General features: G+C 46.2%; 1 protein-coding gene across 4 annotated transcripts in view; it reads left to right on the top strand.

Moving 5' to 3' along the window:
- LOC121544928 (signal-induced proliferation-associated 1-like protein 1) overlaps positions 1-22,555 on the top strand; it is an 84,374-nt gene that overhangs the window by 51,420 nt on the left and 10,399 nt on the right. For 3 of the 4 annotated variants that reach the window (XM_041855182.2, XM_045209133.1, XM_045209134.1), the window contains 7 exons: positions 4,843-5,422; positions 6,387-6,661; positions 6,795-7,043; positions 7,141-7,290; positions 7,607-7,752; positions 9,828-9,910; positions 10,093-10,463. In XM_041855182.2, the coding sequence (XP_041711116.2) occupies positions 4,843-5,422; positions 6,387-6,661; positions 6,795-7,043; positions 7,141-7,290; positions 7,607-7,752; positions 9,828-9,910; positions 10,093-10,463 (1,854 nt within the window). The remainder of the gene's footprint in view (positions 1-4,842; positions 5,423-6,386; positions 6,662-6,794; positions 7,044-7,140; positions 7,291-7,606; positions 7,753-9,827; positions 9,911-10,092; positions 10,464-22,555) is intronic. The other variant, XM_045209135.1, reaches the window with a different exon arrangement.

Genomic DNA, 22,555 nt, shown 5'->3' with positions numbered 1-22,555 from the left:
GCCAGGGTACTGTAGGCCATGATACTGTAGGCAGGATACTATAGGCAGGGTACTGTAGGCAGGGTAATATAGGCAGGGTACTGTAGGCAGGGTACTGTAGCCAGGGTACTGTAGGCAGGGTACTATAGGCAGGATACTGTAGGCAGGGTACTGTAGGCAGGATACTATAGACAGGATACTATAGGCAGGATACTATAGGCAGGGTACTGTAGGCAGGGTAATATAGGCAGGGTACTATAGGCAGGATACTGTAGGTAGGATACTGTAGCCAGGGTTCTATTGGCAGGGTACTACAGGCAGGGTACTATAGGTAGGGTACTCTAGGCAGGGTACTGTAGGTAGGGTACTGTAGGCAGGGTACTGTAGGTAGGGTACTGTAGCCAGGGTACGGTAGCCAGGGTACTGTAGGCAGGGTGCTGTAGGCAGAGGACTGTAGGCAGGGTACTGTAGGAAGTGTACTGTGGGCAGGGTACTGTAGGCAGGGTACTGTAGCCAGGGTACTATAGGCAGGGTACTATAAGCAGGGTACTATAGGCAGGGTACTATAGGCAGGGTACTATAGGCAGGGGACTGTAGCCAGGGTACTATAGGCAGGGTACTATAGGCAGGGTACTCTAGGCAGGGTACTGTAGGCAGGGTACTATAGGCAGAGTACTGTAGGCAGGGTACTGTAGGCAGGGTACTGTAGGCAGGGTACTGTAGGCAGGGTACTGTAGGCAGGGTACTGTAGGCAGAGTACTATAGGCAGAGTACTGTAGGCAGGGTACTGTATGCAGAATACTGTAGGCAGGGTACTATAGGCAGGGTACTATAGGCAGAGTACTGTAGGCAGGGTACTGTAGTCAGGATACTGTAGGCAGGGTACTATAGGCAAGGTACTATAGGCAGGGTACTGTAGGCAGGGTACTGTAGGCAGAGTACTATAGGCAGAGTACTGTAGGCAGGGTACTATAGGCAAGGTACTATAGGCAGGGTACTGTAGGCAGGGTACTGTAGGCAGAGTACTGTAGGCAGGATACTGTAGGCAGGGTACTATAGCCAGGGTACTGTAGCCAGGGCACTGTAGCCAGGGTACTGTAGGCAGGATACTGTAGTCAGGATACTGTAGGCAGGGTACTATAGGCAAGGTACTATAGGCAGGGTACTGTAGGCAGGGTACTGTAGGCAGAGTACTATAGGCAGAGTACTGTAGGCAGGGTACTGTAGGCAGGGTACTGTAGGCAGAGTACTATAGGCAGAGTACTGTAGGCAGAGTACTGTAGGCAGGATACTGTAGGCAGGGTACTATAGCCAGGGTACTGTAGCCAGGGCACTGTAGCCAGGGTACTGTAGGCAGGATACTGTAGGCAGGGTACTATAGCCAGGGTACTGTAGCCAGGGCACTGTAGCCAGGGTACTGTAGGCAGGGCACTATAGCCAGGGTAGTGTAGGCAGGGTACTGTAGGCAGGGTATTGTAGCCAGGGTACTATAGGCAGGGTACTATAGGCAGTGTATACATTTGTTTGATTATGGTTGACGAGGAGAGATCACCCCTGCAGCTGCTGTCTAGCTGATGGGATGGGGCCCTACTCTACTGTTCTCCCTGTGATCACGGAGCTCTGTGGCATTCTCACTGACACGCTCACCCCCACCTCAGCCCCTGCCACACACACACACACACTCACTCACTCAACTCTCCTGCCTACCACACTGCCTTGGGGCAACGGAGCTGGAGCGATCCGAAGGAGTTAGCAGCATACACATCAATGATTCCCTTGCTGGACGAGCGAATCAGAGGATTCTTGAGCAGCCATGCAGTGCTCTGTCCCTCAGTGCTCACAGACCCTCCCCGAGGAACACTTGTACAGGCTCTGGGTCTCAGCTCAAACCTCATCAAAGTTGGGCTAATTTATTCTGAACCCTCCCCTCCAGTAACCAATCTACCAACCCCCAGCTCTGCCTGCCAAACATTGGATTCCCTCCTCAGCTGGAGTTGTTCTTTTTTAATGGGGACATCTTTTGATTTGAAGCCAACGAGTGTCGTCGAGGAGAAGAGGCTGAGAGGGAGAAATGCTGGCTTTTCTTCTTGGATGAAATAGAGAGCGGGACCCTGAAGCAGTGAAGACTCCACTCCACCCAGCGTTCAGCTTCCAGCCTCTGACTCAGTCCCATGGATCTAATGAACACACTACAAGTTCCAAACCCTATCTGTTCTGTTCTGCCACCAGAGAGCTGATACGCTAGAAGCCTGATTTGCTTGGAGCCTGGGATGCCATTTCAAAGAGGAGTAAGAAACTCACACGATCTAGAAACAGAACAACGGTTGGACGGGCAGCGCAAGCAGCTATAATTAGCTGGATAAAGCTGTGTGTACCTGCAGTAGTGTGATCAGACCAAGCAGACAGGATAGGAGGATTCACTTCAAGGATACTTATTTTTGTAATGCCTAGCCCAGGAGTTGGTAGAGGTACTTAAATAGTCGAACTGGGAACCGTAAGGTTCAGATGCCGGAGCAAGAGCAGGTGGGTCAGGGGTTTGTGTCACGGTGTGTGTGTTACTGTGTGTGTGTGTGTGTGTGTAGGAGGGATCCGAGATGTGATGCTGATGACCTGTGTGAAAAGGAGGGGGTCAGTGGACACAGGGGTTTCAGCACACACACACACACGGCTGCACTACTGTGATTTATGGCATAATGTGTGATACAATGACTATGTTTTGCCAAGGTTCTATTGGATATTTTTGTTCTTGTCACAGTACATTATGAAGTAACTACAGTAGCTTTAGATATTGATCAGTATTGAGTGTGTGACTGGCTCTGTATCCTGTTAGCACACAGGAAAAGCAGGATCTTTGGAATGATGCATCTGTGATCTTCAGGCCAACAGAGCAGTAGTTGGTCTGTGGCCAGCCTAGTGATACAGCCTAGTGATAATCTCGTGCCATCAACTGCTGTCCAAACACAGATAGGTCTACTCACCCATATTGCATAACGATCAGAGCTTTGTTTAGAAAATAGGGAGAAGCCTCCTCCTCTCCACTCCACGTCTCTTCTCTGTGATCTGGGGACTAGGGCTGGCTGAGAGTGGCCGTCTCAGTGGTAGCTGGCTTGTCAGCTGCGCTGAATGTATATTTATATATGCCTGCCTGGTTTAGCGAGGCGCGGGCTGTAATGTCACGGCTGCATGCGATGGCTGTGTTATCTGTTTAATGGACTGGACTGAGGCTTGTCATGACTTTGACATCAGCCTACATGAGCTTGGCCTGCAGTGGGTTTCTATAGTGCTACTGTTCAGCTTTTCCTCAACATTGTTAGATAATATATGGATTTGGCAGCCAATCATTGTCAGTCATCTGCATCAGAACTAGGTTAGCTTTCATGCTAACTTTTCTCATTCAACTCTAGGAGGCCTATTGTGGAGCAACAATGGGAGTTGAATGGGAAGGGTAGTAGGTATCCTAAGGAGAGCCCTGCCCATAGGAAGACTCATGCCCTCCTTTGTGCTGGGAAGGGAAAGGGGCGAGGAGGAACCATAAGAATGTCACTGCTCTTCTTTCCCAGCCTATGATACTGTTTTCTGCCCTCAAGTCTACTGTTTTCTGCCCTCTAGTCTACTGTTTTCTGCCCTCAAGTCTACTGTTTTCTGCCCTCTAGTCTACTGTTTTCTGCCCTCTAGTCTACCGTTTTCTGCCCTCTAGTCTACTCTTTTCTGCCCTATAGTCTACTGTTTTCTGCCCTCTAGTCTACTGTTTTCTGCCCTCTAGTCTACTGTTTTCTGCCCTCTAGTCTACTGTTTTCTGCACTCTAATCTACTGTTTTCTGCACTCTAATCTACTGTTTTCTGCCCTCTAGTCTACTGTTTTCTGCCCTCTAGTCTACTGTTTTCTGCACTCTAATCTACTGTTTTCTGCCCTCTAGTCTACTGTTTTCTGCACTCTAATCTACTGTTTTCTGCCCTCTAGTCTACTGTTTTCTGCCCTCTAATCTACTGTTTTCTGCACTCTAATCTACTGTTTTCTGCCCTCTAGTCTACTGTTTTCTGCACTCTAGTCTACTGTTTTTGCACTCTAATCTACTGTTTTCTGCACTCTAATCTACTGTTTTCTGCACTCTAATCTACTGTTTTCTGCCCTCTAGTCTACTGTTTTCTGCCCTCTAGTCTACTGTTTTCTGCACTCTAATCTACTGTTTTCTGCCCTCTAGTCTACTGTTTTCTGCACTCTAATCTACTGTTTTCTGCCCTCTAGTCTACTGTTTTCTGCCCTCTAATCTACTGTTTTCTGCACTCTAATCTACTGTTTTCTGCCCTCTAGTCTACTGTTTTCTGCACTCTAATCTACTGTTTTCTGCCCTCTAGTCTACTGTTTTCTGCACTCTAATCTACTGTTTTCTGCCCTCTAGTCTACTGTTTTCTGCCCTCTAATCTACTGTTTTCTGCACTCTAATCTACTGTTTTCTGCCCTCTAGTCTACTGTTTTCTGCACTCTAGTCTACTGTTTTCTGCACTCTAGTCTACTGTTTTCTGCACTCTAGTCTACTGTTTTCTGCACTCTAGTCTACTGTTTTCTGCACTCTAGTCTACTGTTTTCTGCCCTCCCTGAGAGGATTGGATAGGGATAAGACATAGTAAAAGCAGCAGCTTGCCATCTTACGTCTATTCAGTTCTTTCAGATCTAGTTCCCTGGGGATCCATTGAGATTGGGTATAGGACTCCCTCCCTCAGTGTGCTTACTAGTTAGTGACCTTACTTTCTCTCTCTCTCTCTCTCTCTCTCTCTCTCTCTCTCTCTCTCTCTCTCTCTCTCTCTCTCTCTCTCTCTCTCTCTCTCTCTCTCTCTCTCTCTCTCTCTCTCTCCTCTCCCCAGCGTGGCTGTGACTCGTTCCCAGGACGTGCCCTCCTTCGGCCCTCCTATCCCCAAGGGTGTGACCTTCCCCAAGTCCACTGTCTTCAGGGACTTCCTGCTGGCCAAGGTCATCAACGCAGAGAACGCTGCCCACAAGTCTGAGAAGTTTGGTGCCATGGCGACACGCACGCGACAGGAGTACCTGCGGGACCTGGCAGAGCGTCACGTGACCAGCACGCCGGTGGAGCCCACGGGGAAATTCCCCTTCATCTCATTGGCTCACAAGCGGAGAGAGAGGGTGCGGCCGTACAGCGGGGCGGAGCTAAGGAGCCTAGGTGCAGTGACATGGCCAGTGTATGCGGAGGACCAGGTAGCCGGGGCGGAGAGGGAGTGTCTACTGGCAATCTCCAACGATTTCCTCATCCTGTTGGATCAGGAGGCTAAGGCTGTGGTCTTTAACTGTGCCACGCGTGACGTCATTGGCTGGTCCTCGGGCAGCCCCGCCTCCATGAAGATCTACTATGAGCGTGGGGAGAGCGTGTCGCTGCGCTCCATCAACAACAACACGGAGGACTTTGGAGAGGTGGTCAAACGCCTGGAGGTCAGTAGCAGCACATTTCGTCTGCTACGCTGATGGCTTAATAATATTTCACACACCATCTGTTGTGATTATTACAGGGTTCCCAAGTTTCAAGCCAGATAAGGACCTTTCATCACTAACAAATGGGTTATGGGTTATAATAAACATACCTCTCATTTCCACCTCTGATAATCCATTATGTTCAAAGGAGATGCAGTATAGGCCTACAGTGATTACAAATACAATGTTACAGGTATAGCACTCAGCATTGACCGTATTTGGAGAGGTAGTTTAATCATTCACATGAGATTAGGCAATGCCAGTTGTCTTGAATGAAATATTAACACTATTTGCTAAGGGTTATTTCATGTTTGCGTGTACAGTGAGTGTGTGTATATACCATACCCTTTGTTGTGGGAAAGAGGAGGCATCGTCAGTGTTGTAGCATAATATCCTGCTCTGGCCCTGTTGTGGTTGCCTGGAGGTCTGTGTTAAGTACTATGTTACAACCTCTTTCCACCTGACCTGGGTCAGAAGGGCCAGGCAGGGTGTATTCAACCTTAAACCCTCCCTCCTGTACACAAACACTTTAATTGAAGGGTACTGCATCCGCTGATGATAGATTCAGTCTGCTAGTGTGTGTCTTATCACATCTAAGCCCTAGGGCAGATTGGGTTTATGTGATGTATTTTATAGTAGCAGCAGCCAACAGAATAGTTTAGATTTAAAGATTGAGACTAGACCAGAGGAAAGAGTGCCTCCTACTGGCCCTCCAACACCACTTCCAGCAGCATCAGGTCTCCCATCCAGGGACCAACCCTGCTTAGCTTCAGAGGCAAGCCAGCAGTGGGATACAAGGTGGTATGCTGCACAGAGCATACACAGCACGTGTAGTGTAATCTGTCTTTGGATTTAGAGGTTCTTACGTTATGTAGTGATAACTCTTCTGCTTCTCCTCTTCCTCCTCCACCTCCTCTATCCCTAGCTCCTGACGAAGGGCAGCCAGACCACAGAGATGACCCTGAGGAGGAACGGCCTGGGCCAGCTGGGCTTCCATGTAAACTTTGAAGGCATCGTGGCAGAGGTAGAGCCCTACGGGTACGCCTGGCAGGCCGGGCTGCGCCAGGGCAGCAGGCTGGTAGAGATCTGTAAGGTGGCCGTGGCATCGCTGTCCCACGAGCAGATGATCGATCTGCTGAGGACCTCCGTCACCGTCAAGGTGGTCATCATACCCCCGCACGAGGACTCCACCCCTCGCAGGTACAGCTCACAGACAACAAATCATCTATCTATCAACAGATATGCCCCTCCATCAGTCATATCAGTAGCATGCATTTGGGTACTGGGGCAGCGCTGCAGTGTTTGTAGTGTATATCTCTGTCTCTTCTCACAGAGGCTGTTCAGAGCTGTACCACATGCCCCTGGTGGACTATAAGAACCACAAGGAGGGGATGCCCTATGAGTTTAAATTCCCCTTCCGCAGCAACAACAAGTGGCCCCGCACCTCCTCCAGCCCCCAGAGCCGCACCACAGGGGCCCTGGGGGGGACGCTCATCAAGGCCCCGGCTTCAGGCTACCAGGACCCGGCTGGAGTCATCCCCCGCAGTGTGTCCAACGACGGGCGCCCTCTCAACCCCAAAAGGTAAGAGAGCCACCCCGGCTAATAATATGATATATTGGAGGGAAGGTGTACAAGCTTTAAGCTTAGTGGTGGAATCTGTATGCTCGGTATCCCTCAGGTATTCCCCAGGGAATGATAACTATGCCCTGGCCTGTTCCATCGTGATGGGCCGCTCTCCACACACCCGCAACACTCCTACCAGCCTCTCCTACACAGACACCGGTAGTGCGGGCTCTAACCACTGGAGACAGAAGTCCATGCCAGACGGGTGAGAGGTCACTCAGGCCAGAACAAACCTGGGCCAATTTAAGGCCACATTCAGACCACACCCAGATCATACACAGACCAAAATTCAGATGGAGAAACAGATCGCTGTAGGGTTTTACCTAAATTGCTCTATTTTCAGATGTAGTCTGCATTTACTGTAATTACGTCTTTGGGAGTTATCCAACAATAGAAAGGAAATGACTAAAATATAATGATATGTTGTACTAGTTGATATGTTGTACTCTCCAAGACTAAAACGACTTCTGTTTTGTTCAGTAAATGATGCAGCTAGCCCTCTTCTTCCATCTCTTTTCCAGGTTTAACAACAATAACCGCCTCTCCCCTGTGTCTGCTGAGCATCAGGGAGTGGGAGAGGGGTCTAACGGGGCTAAGCCTGCCACCGGATGGCCACGAGCGGTGGAAGGGGAGGTGGCCGACAGGGGGGCTGAAAGAGCTACAACAGGTAAGCTTTAGAATAGTGGTATTCAAAGTCGCGGTCACGACGCCAGGAACTGCAGTGGGGTCGACAAAATTATATATACACTGCTCAAAAAAATAAAGGGAACACTAAAATAACACATACTAGATCTGAATGAATGAAATAATCTTATTAAATACTTTTTTCTTTACATAGTTGAATGTGCTGACAACAAAATCACACAAAAATTATCAATGGAAATCAAATTTATCAACCCATGGAGGTCTGGATTTGGAGTCACCCTCAAAATTAAAAGTGGAAAACCACACTACAGGCTGATCCAACTTTGATGTAATGTCCTTAAAACAAGTCAATATGAGGCTCAGTAGTGTGTGTGTGGCCTCCACGTGCCTATATGACCTCCCTACAACGCCTGGGCATGCTCCTGATGAGGTGGCAGATGGTCTCCTGAGGGATCTCCTCCCAGACCTGGACTAAAGCATCCGCCAACTCCTGGACAGTCTGTGGTGCAACGTGGCGTTGGTGGATGGAGCGAGACATGATGTCCCAGATGTGCTCAATTGGATTCAGGTCTGGGGAACGGGCGGGCCAGTCCATAGCATCAATGCCTTCCTCTTGCAGGAACTGCTGACACACTCCAGCCACATGAGGTCGAGCATTGTCTTGCATTATGAGGAACCCAGGGCCAACCGCACCAGCATATGGTCTCACAAGGGGTCTGAGGATCTCATCTCGGTACCTAATGGCAGTCAGGCTACCTCTGGCGAGCACATGGAGGGCTGTGCGGCCCCCCAAAGAAATGCCACCCCACACCATGACTGACCCACCGCCAAACCGGTCATGCTGGAGGATGTTGCAGGCAGCAGAACGTTCTCCACGGCGTCTCCAGACTCTGTCACGTCTGTCACATGTGCTCAGTGTGAACCTGCTTTCATCTGTGAAGAGCACAGGGCGCCAGTGGCGAATTTGCCAATCTTGGTGTTCTCTGGCAAATGCCAAACGTCCTGCACGGTGTTGGGCTGTAAGCACAACCCCCACCTGTGGACGTCGGGCCCTCATACCACCCTCATGGAGTCTGTTTCTGACCGTTTGAGCAGACTCATGCACATTTGTGGCCTGCTGGAGGTCATTTTGCAGGGCTCTGGCAGTGCTCCTCCTGCTCCTCCTTGCACAAAGGCGGAGGTAGCAGTCCTGCTCCTGGGTTGTTGCCCTCCTACGGCCTCCTCCACGTCTCCTGATGTACTGGCCTGTCTCCTGGTAGCACCTCCATGCTCTGAACACTACGCTGACAGACACAGCAAACCTTCTTGCCACAGCTCGCATTGATGTGCCATCCTGGATGAGCTGCACTACCTGAGCCACTTGTGTGGGTTGTAGACTCTGTCTCATGCTACTACTAGAGTGAAAGCACCGCCAGCATTCAAAAGTGACCAAAACATCAGCCAGGAAGCATAGGAACTGAGAAGTGGTCTGTGGTCACCACCTGCAAAACCAGTCCTTTATTGGGGGTGTCTTGCTAATTGCCTATAATTTCCACCTGTTGTCTATTCCATTTGCACAACAGCATGTGAATTTTATTGTCAATCAGTGTTGCTTCCTAAGTGGACAGTTTGATTTCACAGAAGTGTGATTGACTTGGAGTTACATTGTGTTGTTTAAGTGTTCCCTTTATTTTTTTGAGCAGTGTATATATTTTTTTATTGTATGGGATAATATACAAACGTTTTTGAGAAAGATAATTTGAAAAATAAAATGTTATTGAGTAAATATATTTATTGGTTTATTTTCATTTTGATAAGAGATGAAAATGCAATTAATTGAAGGATATTTGTTGATTACAAATTCTAAATGTACCGATTTTAAGGTTGTGTCATTAGATTTGGCGTGGGGTGGGGTCACGAGAAAATCTTGGGGAAAAATGGGGTCCCCAGAAATTGGCTGAAAATGTTTGAATACCACTGCTTTAGAAAATGCCCAAGTCATGTCTCTGGTGTTTTGGGTGATGCAGATGATGAGAGTCAGAGACTGGAATACTTCTCTATGTTACTGGTATTGTTATCTGTGTGTCTCATTCCTCTGTTTGCTCCTGTCCCTCCCAGACCCAGCTGTATCCAAGGCTGCAGTATCTTGTCTCCAGCAGCAGGAACAGGGGATACACCTGTCTCCCAACAAGAACATCAAGGTGAGGCACCAGGCTCAAATATGACCAAATATGTCTTCTAAGATTGAATGAAGAGCCTGTAATGGGAGCTTGAGCTATGGCAAATAGACATAGGAATATAGCTAGCTTGACAATGTCAAAGTAGTCTTTATTTACTATGGTCAAAAAAACAGGAAGTTACTGTAGGGTCTCTGTCTCTACAGGTGGAAGCTTCCTACTCCTCCAGCCAATCAGGCAGCAACACACTGTCCAGTAATGCCTCCAGCTCTGCCCACAGTGATGAAAAGTGGTATGAGATTGGCTCCAGCAGGACAGGGGTGCGGCCTGACTCAGAGCTCAACGGCTACCTGCAGGGGGCATCCACAGACAGCGGCATCGATGCTACCTCCTACGGGGCCACAGGGTCCGGGGGCTCCAGAGCCAAAGAGCGGCGGGCCCCAGAGACCTCTCCTTCAGCCCCAGACTCTCCCGGCCACCCAGGGAGCAGCTTGTACCCAGCCCAGAGCCCCCTTGTGTTCCCCCCAGCCCCGGACAGTGGCTCCTACACCCTCAGTGATGCTGCATCCCACTCCAGGTGTGTGTGCCTCCCTGTGCTGTGCTACCCCACATGAAAAAAAAACTATAGTGTATACTATGGTAGGAATACTATAGTATTCACTGTAGTGTTTTTGCAGACTTTACTGTAGTATTTGCAGTTTACTATAGTAGAAATACTGTAGTAGAAAAAGAGTAGTACAGTGAGGGAAAAAAGTATTTGATCCCCTGCTGATTTTGTACGTTTGCCCACTGACAAAGACATGATCAGTCTATAATTTTAATGGTAGGTTTATTTGAACAGTGAGAGACAGAATATCAACCAAAAAATCCAGAAAAACGCATGTCAGAAATGTTATAAATTGATTTGCATTTTAATGAGGGAAATAAGTATTTGACCCCTCTGCAAAACATGACTTAGTACTTGGTGGCAAAACCCTTGTTGGCAATCACAGAGGTCAGACGTTTCTTGTAGTTGGCCACCAGGTTTGCACACATCTCAGGAGGGATTTTGTTCCACTCCTCTTTGCAGATCTTCTCCAAGTCATTAAGGTTTCGAGGCTGACGTTTGGCAACTTGAACCTTCAGCTCCCTCCACAGATTTTCTATGGGATTAAGGTCTGGAGACTGGCTATGCCACTCCAGGACCTTAATGTGCTTCTTCTTGAGCCACTCCTTTGTTGCCTTGGCCGTGTGTTTTGGGTCATTGTCATGCTGGAATACCCATCCACGACCCATTTTCAATGCCCTGGCTGAGGGAAGGAGGTTCTCACCAAAGATTTGACGGTACATGGCCCCGTTCATCGTCCCTTTGATGCGGTGAAGTTGTCCTGTCCCCTTAGCAGAAAAACACCCCCAAAGCATAATGTTTCCACCTCCATGTTTGACGGTGGGGATGGTGTTCTTGGGGTCATAGGCAGCATTCCTCCTCCTCCAAACAAAACAAGTTGAGTTGATGCCAAAGAGCTCGATTTTGGTCTCATCTGACCACAACACTTTCACCCAGTTCTCCTCTGAATCATTCAGATGTTCATTGGCAAACTTCAGACGGCCCTGTATATGTGCTTTCTTGAGCAGGGGGACCTTGCGGGCGCTGCAGGATTTCAGTCCTTCACAGCGTAGTGTGTTACCAATTGTTTTCTTGGTGACTATGGTCCCAGCTGCCTTGAGATCATTGACAAGATCCTCCCGTGTAGTTCTGGGCTGATTCCTCACCGTTCTCATGATCATTGCAACTCCACGAGGTGAGATCTTGCATGGAGCCCCAGGCCGAGGGAGATTGACAGTTCTTTTGTGTTTCTTCCATTTGCGAATAATCGCACCAACTGTTGTCACCTTCTCACCAAGCTTGTCCCTGACATCTTGTCCCTGACATCCTTGGAGAGCTCTTTGGTCTTGGCCATGGTAGAGAGTTTGGAATCTGATTGATTGATTGCTTCTGTAGACTGGTGTCTTTTATACAGGTAACAAGCTAAGATTAGGAGCACTCCCTTTAAGAGTGAGCTCCTAATCTCAGCTCATTACCTGTATAAAAGACACCTGGGAGCCAGAAATCTTTCTGATTGCGAGGGGGTCAAATACTTATTTCCCTCATTAAAATGCAAATCAATTTATAACATTTTTGACATGCGTTTTTCTGGATTTTTTTGTTGTTATTCTGTCTCTCACTGTTCAAATAAACCTACCATTAAAATTATAGACTGATAATTTCTTTGTCAGTGGGCAAATGTACAAAATCAGCAGGGGATCAAATACTTTTTTCCCTCACTGTATACACTATAGTATTTACTGTAGTGTTTTTGTAGACATTACTGTAGTATTTACTATAGTATTTTTGTTTTATTATCTTTGACATAGAAGTGGAGGTGTTCTCCTTGAGGAAACCCTCTGGAGAAATAAACTCAGCAAAAAAAGAAATGTCCCTTTTTCAGGACCCTGTCTTTCAAAGATAATTCGTAAAAATCCAAATAACTTCACAGATCTTCATTGTAAAGGGTTTAAACACTGTTTCCATGCTTGTACAATGAACCATATACAATTAATGAACATGTGCCTGTGGAACGGTCATTAAAACACTTAACAGCTTACAGACGGTAGGCAATTAAGGTCACAGTTATGAAAACTTAGGACACTAAAGAGGCCTTTCTACTGACTCTGAAAAACACCAAAAGAAAGATGCCCAGGGTCCCTGCTCATCTGCGTGAACATGCCTTAGGCATGCTGCAAGGAGGCATGAGGACTGCAGATGTGGCCAGGGCAATAAATTGCAATGTCCGTACTGTGAGACGCCTAAGACAGCACTACAGGGAGACAGGATGGACAGCTGATCGTCCTAGCAGTGGCAGACCACGTGTAACAACACCTGCACTGGATCGGTACATCCGAATATCACACCTGCGGGACAGGTACAGGATGGCAACAACAACTGCCCGAGTTACACCAGGAACGCACAATCCCTCCGTCAGTGCTCAGACTGTCCGCAATAGGCTGAGAGAGGCTGGACTGAGTGCTTGTAGGCCTGTTGTAAGGCAAGTCCTCACCAGACATCACCGGCAACAACGTCACCTATGGGCATAAACCCACCGTCGCTGGACCAGACAGGACTGGAAAAAAGTGCTCTTCACAGACGAATCGCGGTTTTGTCTCACCAGGGGTGATGGTCGGATTTGCGTTTATCGTCGAAGGAATGAGCGTTACACCGTGGCCTGTACTCTGGAGCGGGATCGATTTGGAGGTGGAGGGTCCGTCATGGTCTGGGGCGGTGTGTCACAGCATCATCGGACTGAGCTTGTTGTCATTGCAGGCAATCTCAACGCTGTGCCTTACAGGGAAGACATCCTCCTCCCTCATGTGGTACCCTTCCTGCAGGCTCATCCTGACATGACCCTCCAGCATGACAATGCCACCAGCCATACTGCTCATTCTGTGCATGATTTCCTGCAAGACAGGAATGTCAGTGTTCTGCCATTGCCAGCGAAGAGCCCGGATCTCAATCCCATTGAGCACGTCTGGGACCTGTTGGATCGTAGGGTGAGGGATAGGGCCATTCCCCCCAGAAATGTCCGGGAACATGCAGGTGCCTTGGTGGAAGAGTGGGGTAACATCTCACAGCAAGAACTGGCAAATCTGGTGCAGTCCATGAGGAGGAGATGCACTGCAGTACTTAATGCAGCTGGTGGCCACACCAGATACTGACTGTTACTTTTGATTTTGACTCCCCCTTTGTTCAGGGACACATTATTCCATTTCTGTTAGTCACATGTCTGTGGAACCTGTTCAGATTATGTCTCAGTTGTTGAATCTTGTTATGTTCATACAAATATTTACACATGTTAAGTTTGCTGAAAATAAACGCAGTTGACAGTGAGAGGACATTTATTTTCTTTGCTGAGTTTACTAAAAGAGCAAATGTTCTATAACCTGTTGGTAGGTAGGAATGGGGTCTGAACGGATAGTTTGGTGCTTCTGGTCTTTTCTATAACCATAGGGTACACAATATATGGTCTATACTTGGCATGTAGGTTTATCACTTACAGGTGGCACATATTGGGATATAGGGAGGGGAATGGGCAGGGTATATGCAAATAAAAAAATATTTTTTTTTGTTTTTGCTGACATTTCTGTAGTATTTACTACAGTGTTTTTTTTATAGAAAATACTGTAGTGTATATATACTATAGTATTCTACAGTACAGTGGGGAAAATAAGTATTTGGTCACCTACAAACAAGCAAGATTTCTGGCTCTCACAGACCTGTAACTTCTTCTTTAAGTGGCTCCTCTGTCCTCCACTCGTTACCTGTATTAATGGCACCTGTTTGAACTTGTTATCAGTATAAAAGACACCTGTCCACAACCTCAAACAGTCACACTCCAAACTCCACTATGGCCAAGACCAAAGAGCTGTCAAAGGACACCAGAAACAAAATTGTAGACCTGCACCAGGCTGGGAAGACTGAATCTGCAATAGGTAAGCAGCTTGGTTTGAAGAAATCAACTGTGGGAGCAATTATTAGGAAATGGAAGACATACAAGACCACTGATAATCTCCCTCGATCTGGGGCTCCACGCAAGATCTCACCCCGTGGGGTCAAAATGATCACAAGAATGGTGAGCAAAAATCCCAGAATCACACGGGGGGACCTAGTGAATGACCTGCAGAGAGCTGGGACCAAAGTAACAAAGCCTACCATCAGTAACACACTACGCCGCCAGGGACTCAAATCCTGCAGTGCCAGACGTGTCCCCCTGCTTAAGCCAGTACATGTCCAGGCCCGTCTGAAGTTTGCTAGAGTGCATTTGGATGATCCAGAAGAGGATTGGGAGAATGTCATATGGTCAGATGAAACCAAAGTAGAACTTTTTGGTAAAAACTCAACTCGTCGTGTTTGGAGGACAAAGAATGCTGAGTTGCATCCAAAGAACACCATACCTACTGTGAAGCATGGGGTTGGAAACATCATGCTTTGGGGCTGGTTTTTTGCAAAGGGACCAGGACGACTGATCCGTGCAAAGGAAAGAATGAATGGGGCCATGTATCGTGAGATTTTGAGTGAAAACCTCCTTCCATCAGCAAGGGCATTGAAGATGAAACGTGGCTGGGTCTTTCAGCATGACAATGATCCCAAACACACCGCCCGGGCAACGAAGGAGTGGCTTCGTAAGAAGCATTTCAAGGTCCTGGAGTGGCCTAGCCAGTCTCCAGATCTCAACCCCATAGAAAATCTTTGGAGGGGAGTTGAAAGTCTGTGTTGCCCAGTGACAGCCCCAAAACATCACTGCTCTAGAGGAGATCTGCATGGAGGAATGGGCCAAAATACCAGCAACAGTGTGTGAAAACCTTGTGAAGACTTACAGAAAACGTTTGACCTGTGTCATTGCCAACAAAGGGTATATAACAAAGTATTGAGAAACTTTTGTTATTGACCAAATACTTATTTTCCACCATAATTTGCAAATAAATTCATTACAAATCCTACAATGTGATTTTCTGGATTTTTTTTCCACATTTTGTCTGTCATAGTTGACGTGTACCTATGATGACAATTACAGGCCTCTCTCATCTTTTTAAGTGGGAGAACTTGCACAATTGGTGGCTGACTAAATACTTTTTTCCCCCACTGTGAGTGGCCCATAGATAGTGACTAATTTCAAGAGACACAATTATCTGCAGTGACGGATGTACTTGAAAAGCAAATCGAGTCCGAGTCAAGACCAACACCGGAGGGGGGGATGAGACCGAGTCAAGACCGGGAGGGGGACAAGGGGTTCGAGACAGAGTCAAGTCCGAGACCAGAAAAATGCGAGTCCAATTCAAGACCATGATTGTAATTTTGTCAAATCACCACCATAATAAGAGTTCAAAATGTCCAGTATTTCTGTGTTCATATTTCAGAACAACATATGGATTCTTTAGACATTCAGAATAGTGAAAGAATGCATGCTGAGGGAAAATAGAGCAAGTCTACAAATTATTACTAACCCAAACACAGTGGGGAACAATGGGCCTTCTACGCCTTCAGAGAAGGGCTAAGGATTTTTTAAATAATGATCATTATAATAATATAATTATAATTATAATTATATTATTATTTTCAATGATGTTCTGATGTAATCTCTTCAGTTTTTGTTGGAAAAGAAAGCATTAACACTGAAGAGAAAAAAAGATACAATCAGGACTTTTCTTTGCTGTCTCTGGGGAGATACATTTAGCTAGCTAAATCAGCCATTGGATAGGCCATCAGAAGCTAGATAAAGGCATCTGCCGTTTAACTGTATTAGGGCAACATTTTGGAGTGACAGTGGAATCAACCAATCACATTTTGACTTAATGGGTGGGACCGTTTTTACGAAACTTATGGAAACTTCTGCCTTCTTTAAGGCCAACAGGTCACTGCACAATCTGGTGAGGGGAACTGTGTTTTTTATTGCAGCACGCTTGCTGTTGTTAGCCATCTCTTTGAAAATAACTTATGTGTGTGAAACATTGTTGCATTTAAAGTGGAACTGACAGCATTTTAGCAACATGAAGTCTTATACAAATCTGTTCATATACACCCCCAGGAAGAATATGACACTTTTTAAACAATTTTCTGACAAGCGACCAGTTAGATATGGTCATGTTTTCATAAATTCTTAGAATGTTTAGGAATTACGTATACTAAGGCATTTGTGAATATTCTACAGCAATATAGAGTGGGAAAGCGGCCGTGCGTTTGGACAGTTAATAGACACTGCAGTAAATAAAACCGAATAAAAACATCTGTCTTGTTCAGGACCGGAGTCTACACAGACCGGTTCGCCAATCAGAGCTACAGTAGGCCTTTATACAAACAAGCCATTTGCCACACGGCCTGCCATCATTCACTTTGAAGCTTACTGTGTGGTTACAGGCAGTGCAACAGCGTGACTTTAGATCAATAGAAAGCATTCGCCAAAAGCCACAAAATACAACTGAATGGATAAAAAAAAATATGTAAACACCACAGGAGTCCTCTTACATTTGGGAACTTTACAGTCCTACTGATCAAACAACCATGAAAAGGTAGGCTCTCTCTCCCTCAGTTATGCACATCAACAACAACAAGATCAACAACTAATGCTAGCCAGAGCAAGATGAGCTAAAATCTAACAAAGGAACATTAGATAAACCCTCTCAACTTTTTTCAGCTAGTTGGCCGTCAAAATTGCACTGATAAATGATGGGGAATTGTAGCCTCCTCGTCCTTCTGCAACTTGCCTGTCAATGCATGATTATCCCAACCAAGCACCCAAGCTAACTGGCTAAAGTTGGCTAGCAGAGCTGGTTAGGCTGTTTACATGTTATCTAGAGCGTTCTTGACTAACTATTACTTTTTTTGCCTACGTTTACTGACACCGGTCATATTCAGCGGGTGTTGCGCATTCGTAAATTCATCAGTAGTTCTGCGCTCTGGGACACTTAGATGAGAGTGCTCTGAAATTGGAGTAGATAGCCAGAGTGAATTTGCGAACGCAAGAGATATGCTAACTGGATAACAGTTGTTCAAGTTCTTGCTAGTTAACCAAATGACACCTGCATCTCTAGTTGTGTATAGCCACCGAAAAACGATATGAGGGGAAAAAGTCAGTCACTCACCCACACCTCCAATGGCATGACATGACATCCTGTTAGCAGCTAGCTAGCTAGCTAACGTTAGGCTCCGTGTTTTTAGCTTGCTACGTAAATAGATACGCTAGTATATTAGCCATGTTATGACTGACTTGACATTCCCAGCATTAGTTACATTTGTCTGTTTTTGTCCAGAATATTGAGTCATTGAAACTGAAACAGTGCATCCCAAATGGAGGCAGCAAACAATGTACCAGACCAGCTGTGATTTACAACCCGATAGCAATATTTGGTGGACTACCAAGAAATGTATTGATGAATTATATTAATCATGCATTGAACTGCATCCATCTATTCTGCCAACAATGCCTTAGTGTATGTCATGGAACATTGAGTCAAATAGAACCTATTTTAAAAACCTCTTATAAAGTTGGTTTTGTAGCATAAACTGAGAATTTGATATTTTTTACTGATATTATGATTGTCTGTTTGTTTCATATCTGTAAAGTACAGTGCCTTGCAAAAGTATTCATCTCCCTTGGCATTTTGTTGGATTACAACCTGTAATTTAAATGGATTTTTATTTGGATTTCATGTAATGGACATACACAAAATAGTCCACATTGGTGAAGTGAAATGAAAAAAATTACTTGTTTCAAAGAATTCTAAAAAATAAATAACGGAAAAGTGGTGCGTGCATATGTATTCACCCCCTTTGCTATGAAGCCCTTAAATAAGATCTGGTGCAACCAATTATCTTCAGAAGTCACATAATTAGTTAAATAAAGTACACCTGTGTGCAATCTAAGTGTCACATGATCTGTCACATGATCTCAATATATATACACCTGTTCTGAAAGGCCCCAGAGACTGCAACACCACTAAGCAAGGGGCACCACCAAGCAAGCGGCACCATGAAGACCAAGGAGCTCTCCAAACAGGTCAGGGACAAAGTTGTGGAGAAGTATTTGCTGCTCTGGCACCCCAATGGTGGAACAAGCTCCCCCACGACGCCAGGACAGCAGAGTCACTGACCACCTTCCGGAGACACTTGAAACCCTACCTCTTTAAGGAATACCTGGAATAGTATAAAAAAGTGGTTGTCCCACTTGCTATCATAAGTTGAATGCACCAATTTGTAAGTCGCTCTGGATAAGAGCGTCTGCTAAATGATGTAAATGTAAAATGTAAATGTAAGTACAGATCAGGGTTGGGTTATAAAAAAATAACCAAAACTTTGAACATCCCATGGAGCACCATTTTAAATCCATTATTAAAAAAAATGGAAAGAATAAGGCACCACAACAAACCTGCCAAGAGAGGGCCGCCCACCAAAACTCACGGACCAGGCAAGGAGGGCATTAATCAGAGAGGCAACAAAGAGACCAAAGATAACCCTGAAGGAGCTGCAAAGCTCCACAGCGGAGATTGGAGTATCTGTCCATAGGACCACTTTAAGCCGTACACTCCACAGAGCTGGGCTTTACGGAAGAGTGGCCAGAAAAAAGCAATTGCTTAAAGAAAAAAAATAAGGCATGTGGGAGACTCCCCAAACATATGGAAGAAGGTACTCTGGTCAGATGAGACTAAAATTGAGCTTTTTGGCAATCAAGGAAAACGCTATGTCTGGCGCAAACCCAACACCTCTCATCACCCCGAGAACACCATCCCCACAGTGAAGCATGATGGTGGCAGCATCATGCTGTGGGGGTGTTTTTCATCGGCAGGGACTGGGAAACTGGTCAGAATTGAAGGAATATATATACAGGGAAATTCTTGATGGAAACCTGTTTCAGTCTTCCAGAGATTTGAGACTGGGACGGGGGTTCGCCTTCCAGCAGGACAATGACCCGAAGCATACTGCTAAAGCAACACTCGAGTGGTTTAAGGGGAAACTTTTAAATGTCTTGGAATGGCCTAGTCAAAGCCCAGACCTCAATCCAATTAAGAATCTGTGGTATGACTTAAAGATTGCTGTACACCAGCGGAACCCATCCAACTTGAAGGAGCTGGAGCAGTTTTGGACATAAATCCCAATGGGAAGATGTGCCAAGCTTATAGAGACATATCCCAAGAGACTTGCAGCTGTAATTGCTGCAAAATATGACTCTACAAAGTATTGACTTTGGGGGGTGAATAGTTATACACGCTCAAGTTTTCAGTTTTTTTGTCTTATTGTTTGTTTCACAAAAAAAAGTATTTTGCATCTTCAAAGTGGTAGGCATGTTGTGTAAATCAAATGATACAAACCCCCCAAAAATCCATTTTAATTCCAGGTTGTAAGGCAACAAAATAGGGAAAATGCCAAGGGGGGTGAATACTTTCGCAAGCCACTGTAGTTAAAACGCTGTCAGTTCCACTTTAAACTTTAGGTCACCAGTTACTGTGCTAAACGTGAAATGCTTTTTGCCATGGGAGGTAATAGTTGTACATTTCGATTGGGAAATGCTTAATGGTTGTGTTTTTGTATTCTTATGATTGTTACCTACTGGCTTATTATGTCAGAGTTTATGGACTGCTTATCCTTTAACATCATGCTGTGTGTGACTGCTGTCTTTCCATCGGCCCTATGTAAATCAAATCAAATCAAATTTGATTTGTCACATACACGTGTTTAGCAGATGTTATAGCGGGTGTAGCGAAATGGTTGTGCTTCTAGCTCTGACAGTGCAGTAATATCTAACAATTTCACAACATATACCCAATACACACAAAACTAGTAAGGAATGGGATTTAAGAATATATACATATATGGACAAGCAATGACAGAGCGGCATGGACTAAGATACAGAAGAATATTATAGAATAGAATGCAGTATATACATATGAGATGAGTAGTGCAAGAAATGTAAATATTATTAAAGTGACTAGTGTTCCATTTCTTAAAGTGGCCAGTGATTTCAATAGGCAGCAGCAGCCTCTAATGTGCTAGTGATGGCTATTTAACAGTCTGATGGCCTTGAGATAGAAGCTGTTTTTCATTCTCTTGGTCCCAGCTTTGATGCACCTGTACTGACCTCACCTTCTGGATGATAGCGGGGTGAACAGGCAGTGGCTCGGGTGGTTGATGTCCTTGATGATCTTTTTGGCCTTCCTGTGACATCGGGTGCTGTATGTGTCTTGGAGGGCGGGTAGTTTGCCCCCGGTAATGCGTTTGGCAGACCGCACCACCCTCTGGAGAGCCCTGCGGTTGTAGACGGTGCAGTTGCCGTACCAGGCGGTGATACAGCCCGACAGGATGCTCTCAATTGTGCATCTGTAAAAGTTTTTTTGGGTTTTAGGTGATAAGCCACATTTCTTCAGCCTCCTGAGGTTGAAGAGGCTCTGTTGCGCCTTCTTCACCACACTGTCTGCGTGGGTGGACCATTTCAGTTTGTCAGTGATGTGTACACCAAGGAACTTGAAGCTTTCAACCTTCTCCACTGCTGTTTCCTGAAGGCCACAATCATCTCCTTTGTTTTGTTGATGTTGAGTGAGAGGTTATTTTCCTGGCACCACACTCCCAGAGGCCTCACCTCCTCCCTGTATGCGGTCTCGTCATTGTTGGTAATCAAGCCTACTACTGTTGTGTCGTCTGCAAACTTGATGATTGAGTTGGAGGCGTGCTTGGCCACGCAGTCATGGGTGAGCAGGGAGTACAGGAGGGGGCTGAGCACGCACCCTTGTGGGGCCCCAGTGTTGAGGATCAGCAAAGTGGAGATGTTGTTTCCTACCTTCACCACCTGGGGACGGCCCATCAGGAAGTCCAGGACCCAGTTGCACAGGGCGGGGTTCAGACCCAGGGCCTCGAGCTTAATGATGAGCTTGGAGGGTACTATGGTGTTGAATGCTGAGCTATAGTCAATTAACAGCATTCTTACAGAGGTATTCCTCTTGTCCAGATGGGATAGTGTGATAGTGTGCAGTGTGATGGCGATTGCATCGTCTGTGGATCTATTGGGGCGGTAAGCAAATTGAAGTGGGTCTAGGGTGACAGGTAAGGTAGAGGAGATATGATCCTTGACTAGTCTCTCAAAGCACTTCATGATGACAGAGGTGAGTGCTACAGGGCGATAGTCATTTAGTTCAGTTACCTTTGCTTTCTTGGGTACAGGAACAATAATATAATATAATATAATATGCCATTTAGCAGACGCTTTTATCCAAAGCGACTTACAGTCATAACAATGGTGGCCATCTTGAAGCATGTGGGAACAACAGACTGGGAAAGGGAGAGATTGAATATGTCCATGAACATACCAGCCAGCTGGTCTGCGCATGCTCTGAGGACGCAGCTAGGGATGCCGTCTGGTCCGGCAGCCTTGCGGGGGTTAACATGCTTAAATGTCTTAATCACGTCGGCCATGGAGAAGGAGATGCGACAGTCCTTGGTAGTGGGCCTCGTCAGTGGCACTGTGTTATTCTCAAAGCGGGCGAAGAAGGTGTTTAGCTTGTCTGGAAGCGAGACGTCGGTGTCGGCGACGTGGCTGGTTTTCTTTTTGTAGTCTGTGATTGTCTGTAGACCCTGCCACATACGTCTCGTGTCTGAGCCGTTGAATTGCGACTCCACTTTGTCTCTATACTGATGTTTTGCCAGTTGAATTGCCTTGCGGAGTGAGTAGCTACACTGTTTGTATTCTGCCATATTCCCAGTCACCTTGCCATGGTTGAATGCGGTGGTTCGCGCATTCCGATTTGCGCGAATGCTGCCGTCTATCCACGGTTTCTGGTTAGGGTAGGTTTTAATAGTCACAGTGGGCACAACATCACCTATACACTTCCTGATAAACTCAGTCACCGTTTCAGTGTATATGTCTAAATTATTTTCGGAAGCTACGCGGAACATATCCCAGTCTGCGTGATCAAAACAATCTAGAAGCGTGGATTCCGATTGATCAGACCAGCGTTGGATAGTCCTTAGCACGGGTACTTCCTGTTTGAGTTTCTGCCTATAGGAAGGGAGAAGCAAAATGGAGTTGTGGTCAGATTTGCCGAAAGGAGGGCGGGGGAGGGCCTTATAACCATCCCGGAAGTTTGAATAGCAATTGTTGAGGATTTTAGCAG

This window comes from Coregonus clupeaformis, chromosome 29 (assembly GCF_020615455.1).
Source record: "Coregonus clupeaformis isolate EN_2021a chromosome 29, ASM2061545v1, whole genome shotgun sequence".
Classification (NCBI taxonomy): Eukaryota; Metazoa; Chordata; class Actinopteri; order Salmoniformes; family Salmonidae; genus Coregonus; species Coregonus clupeaformis.
This window is presented reverse-complemented; position numbering and strand designations above follow the sequence as displayed.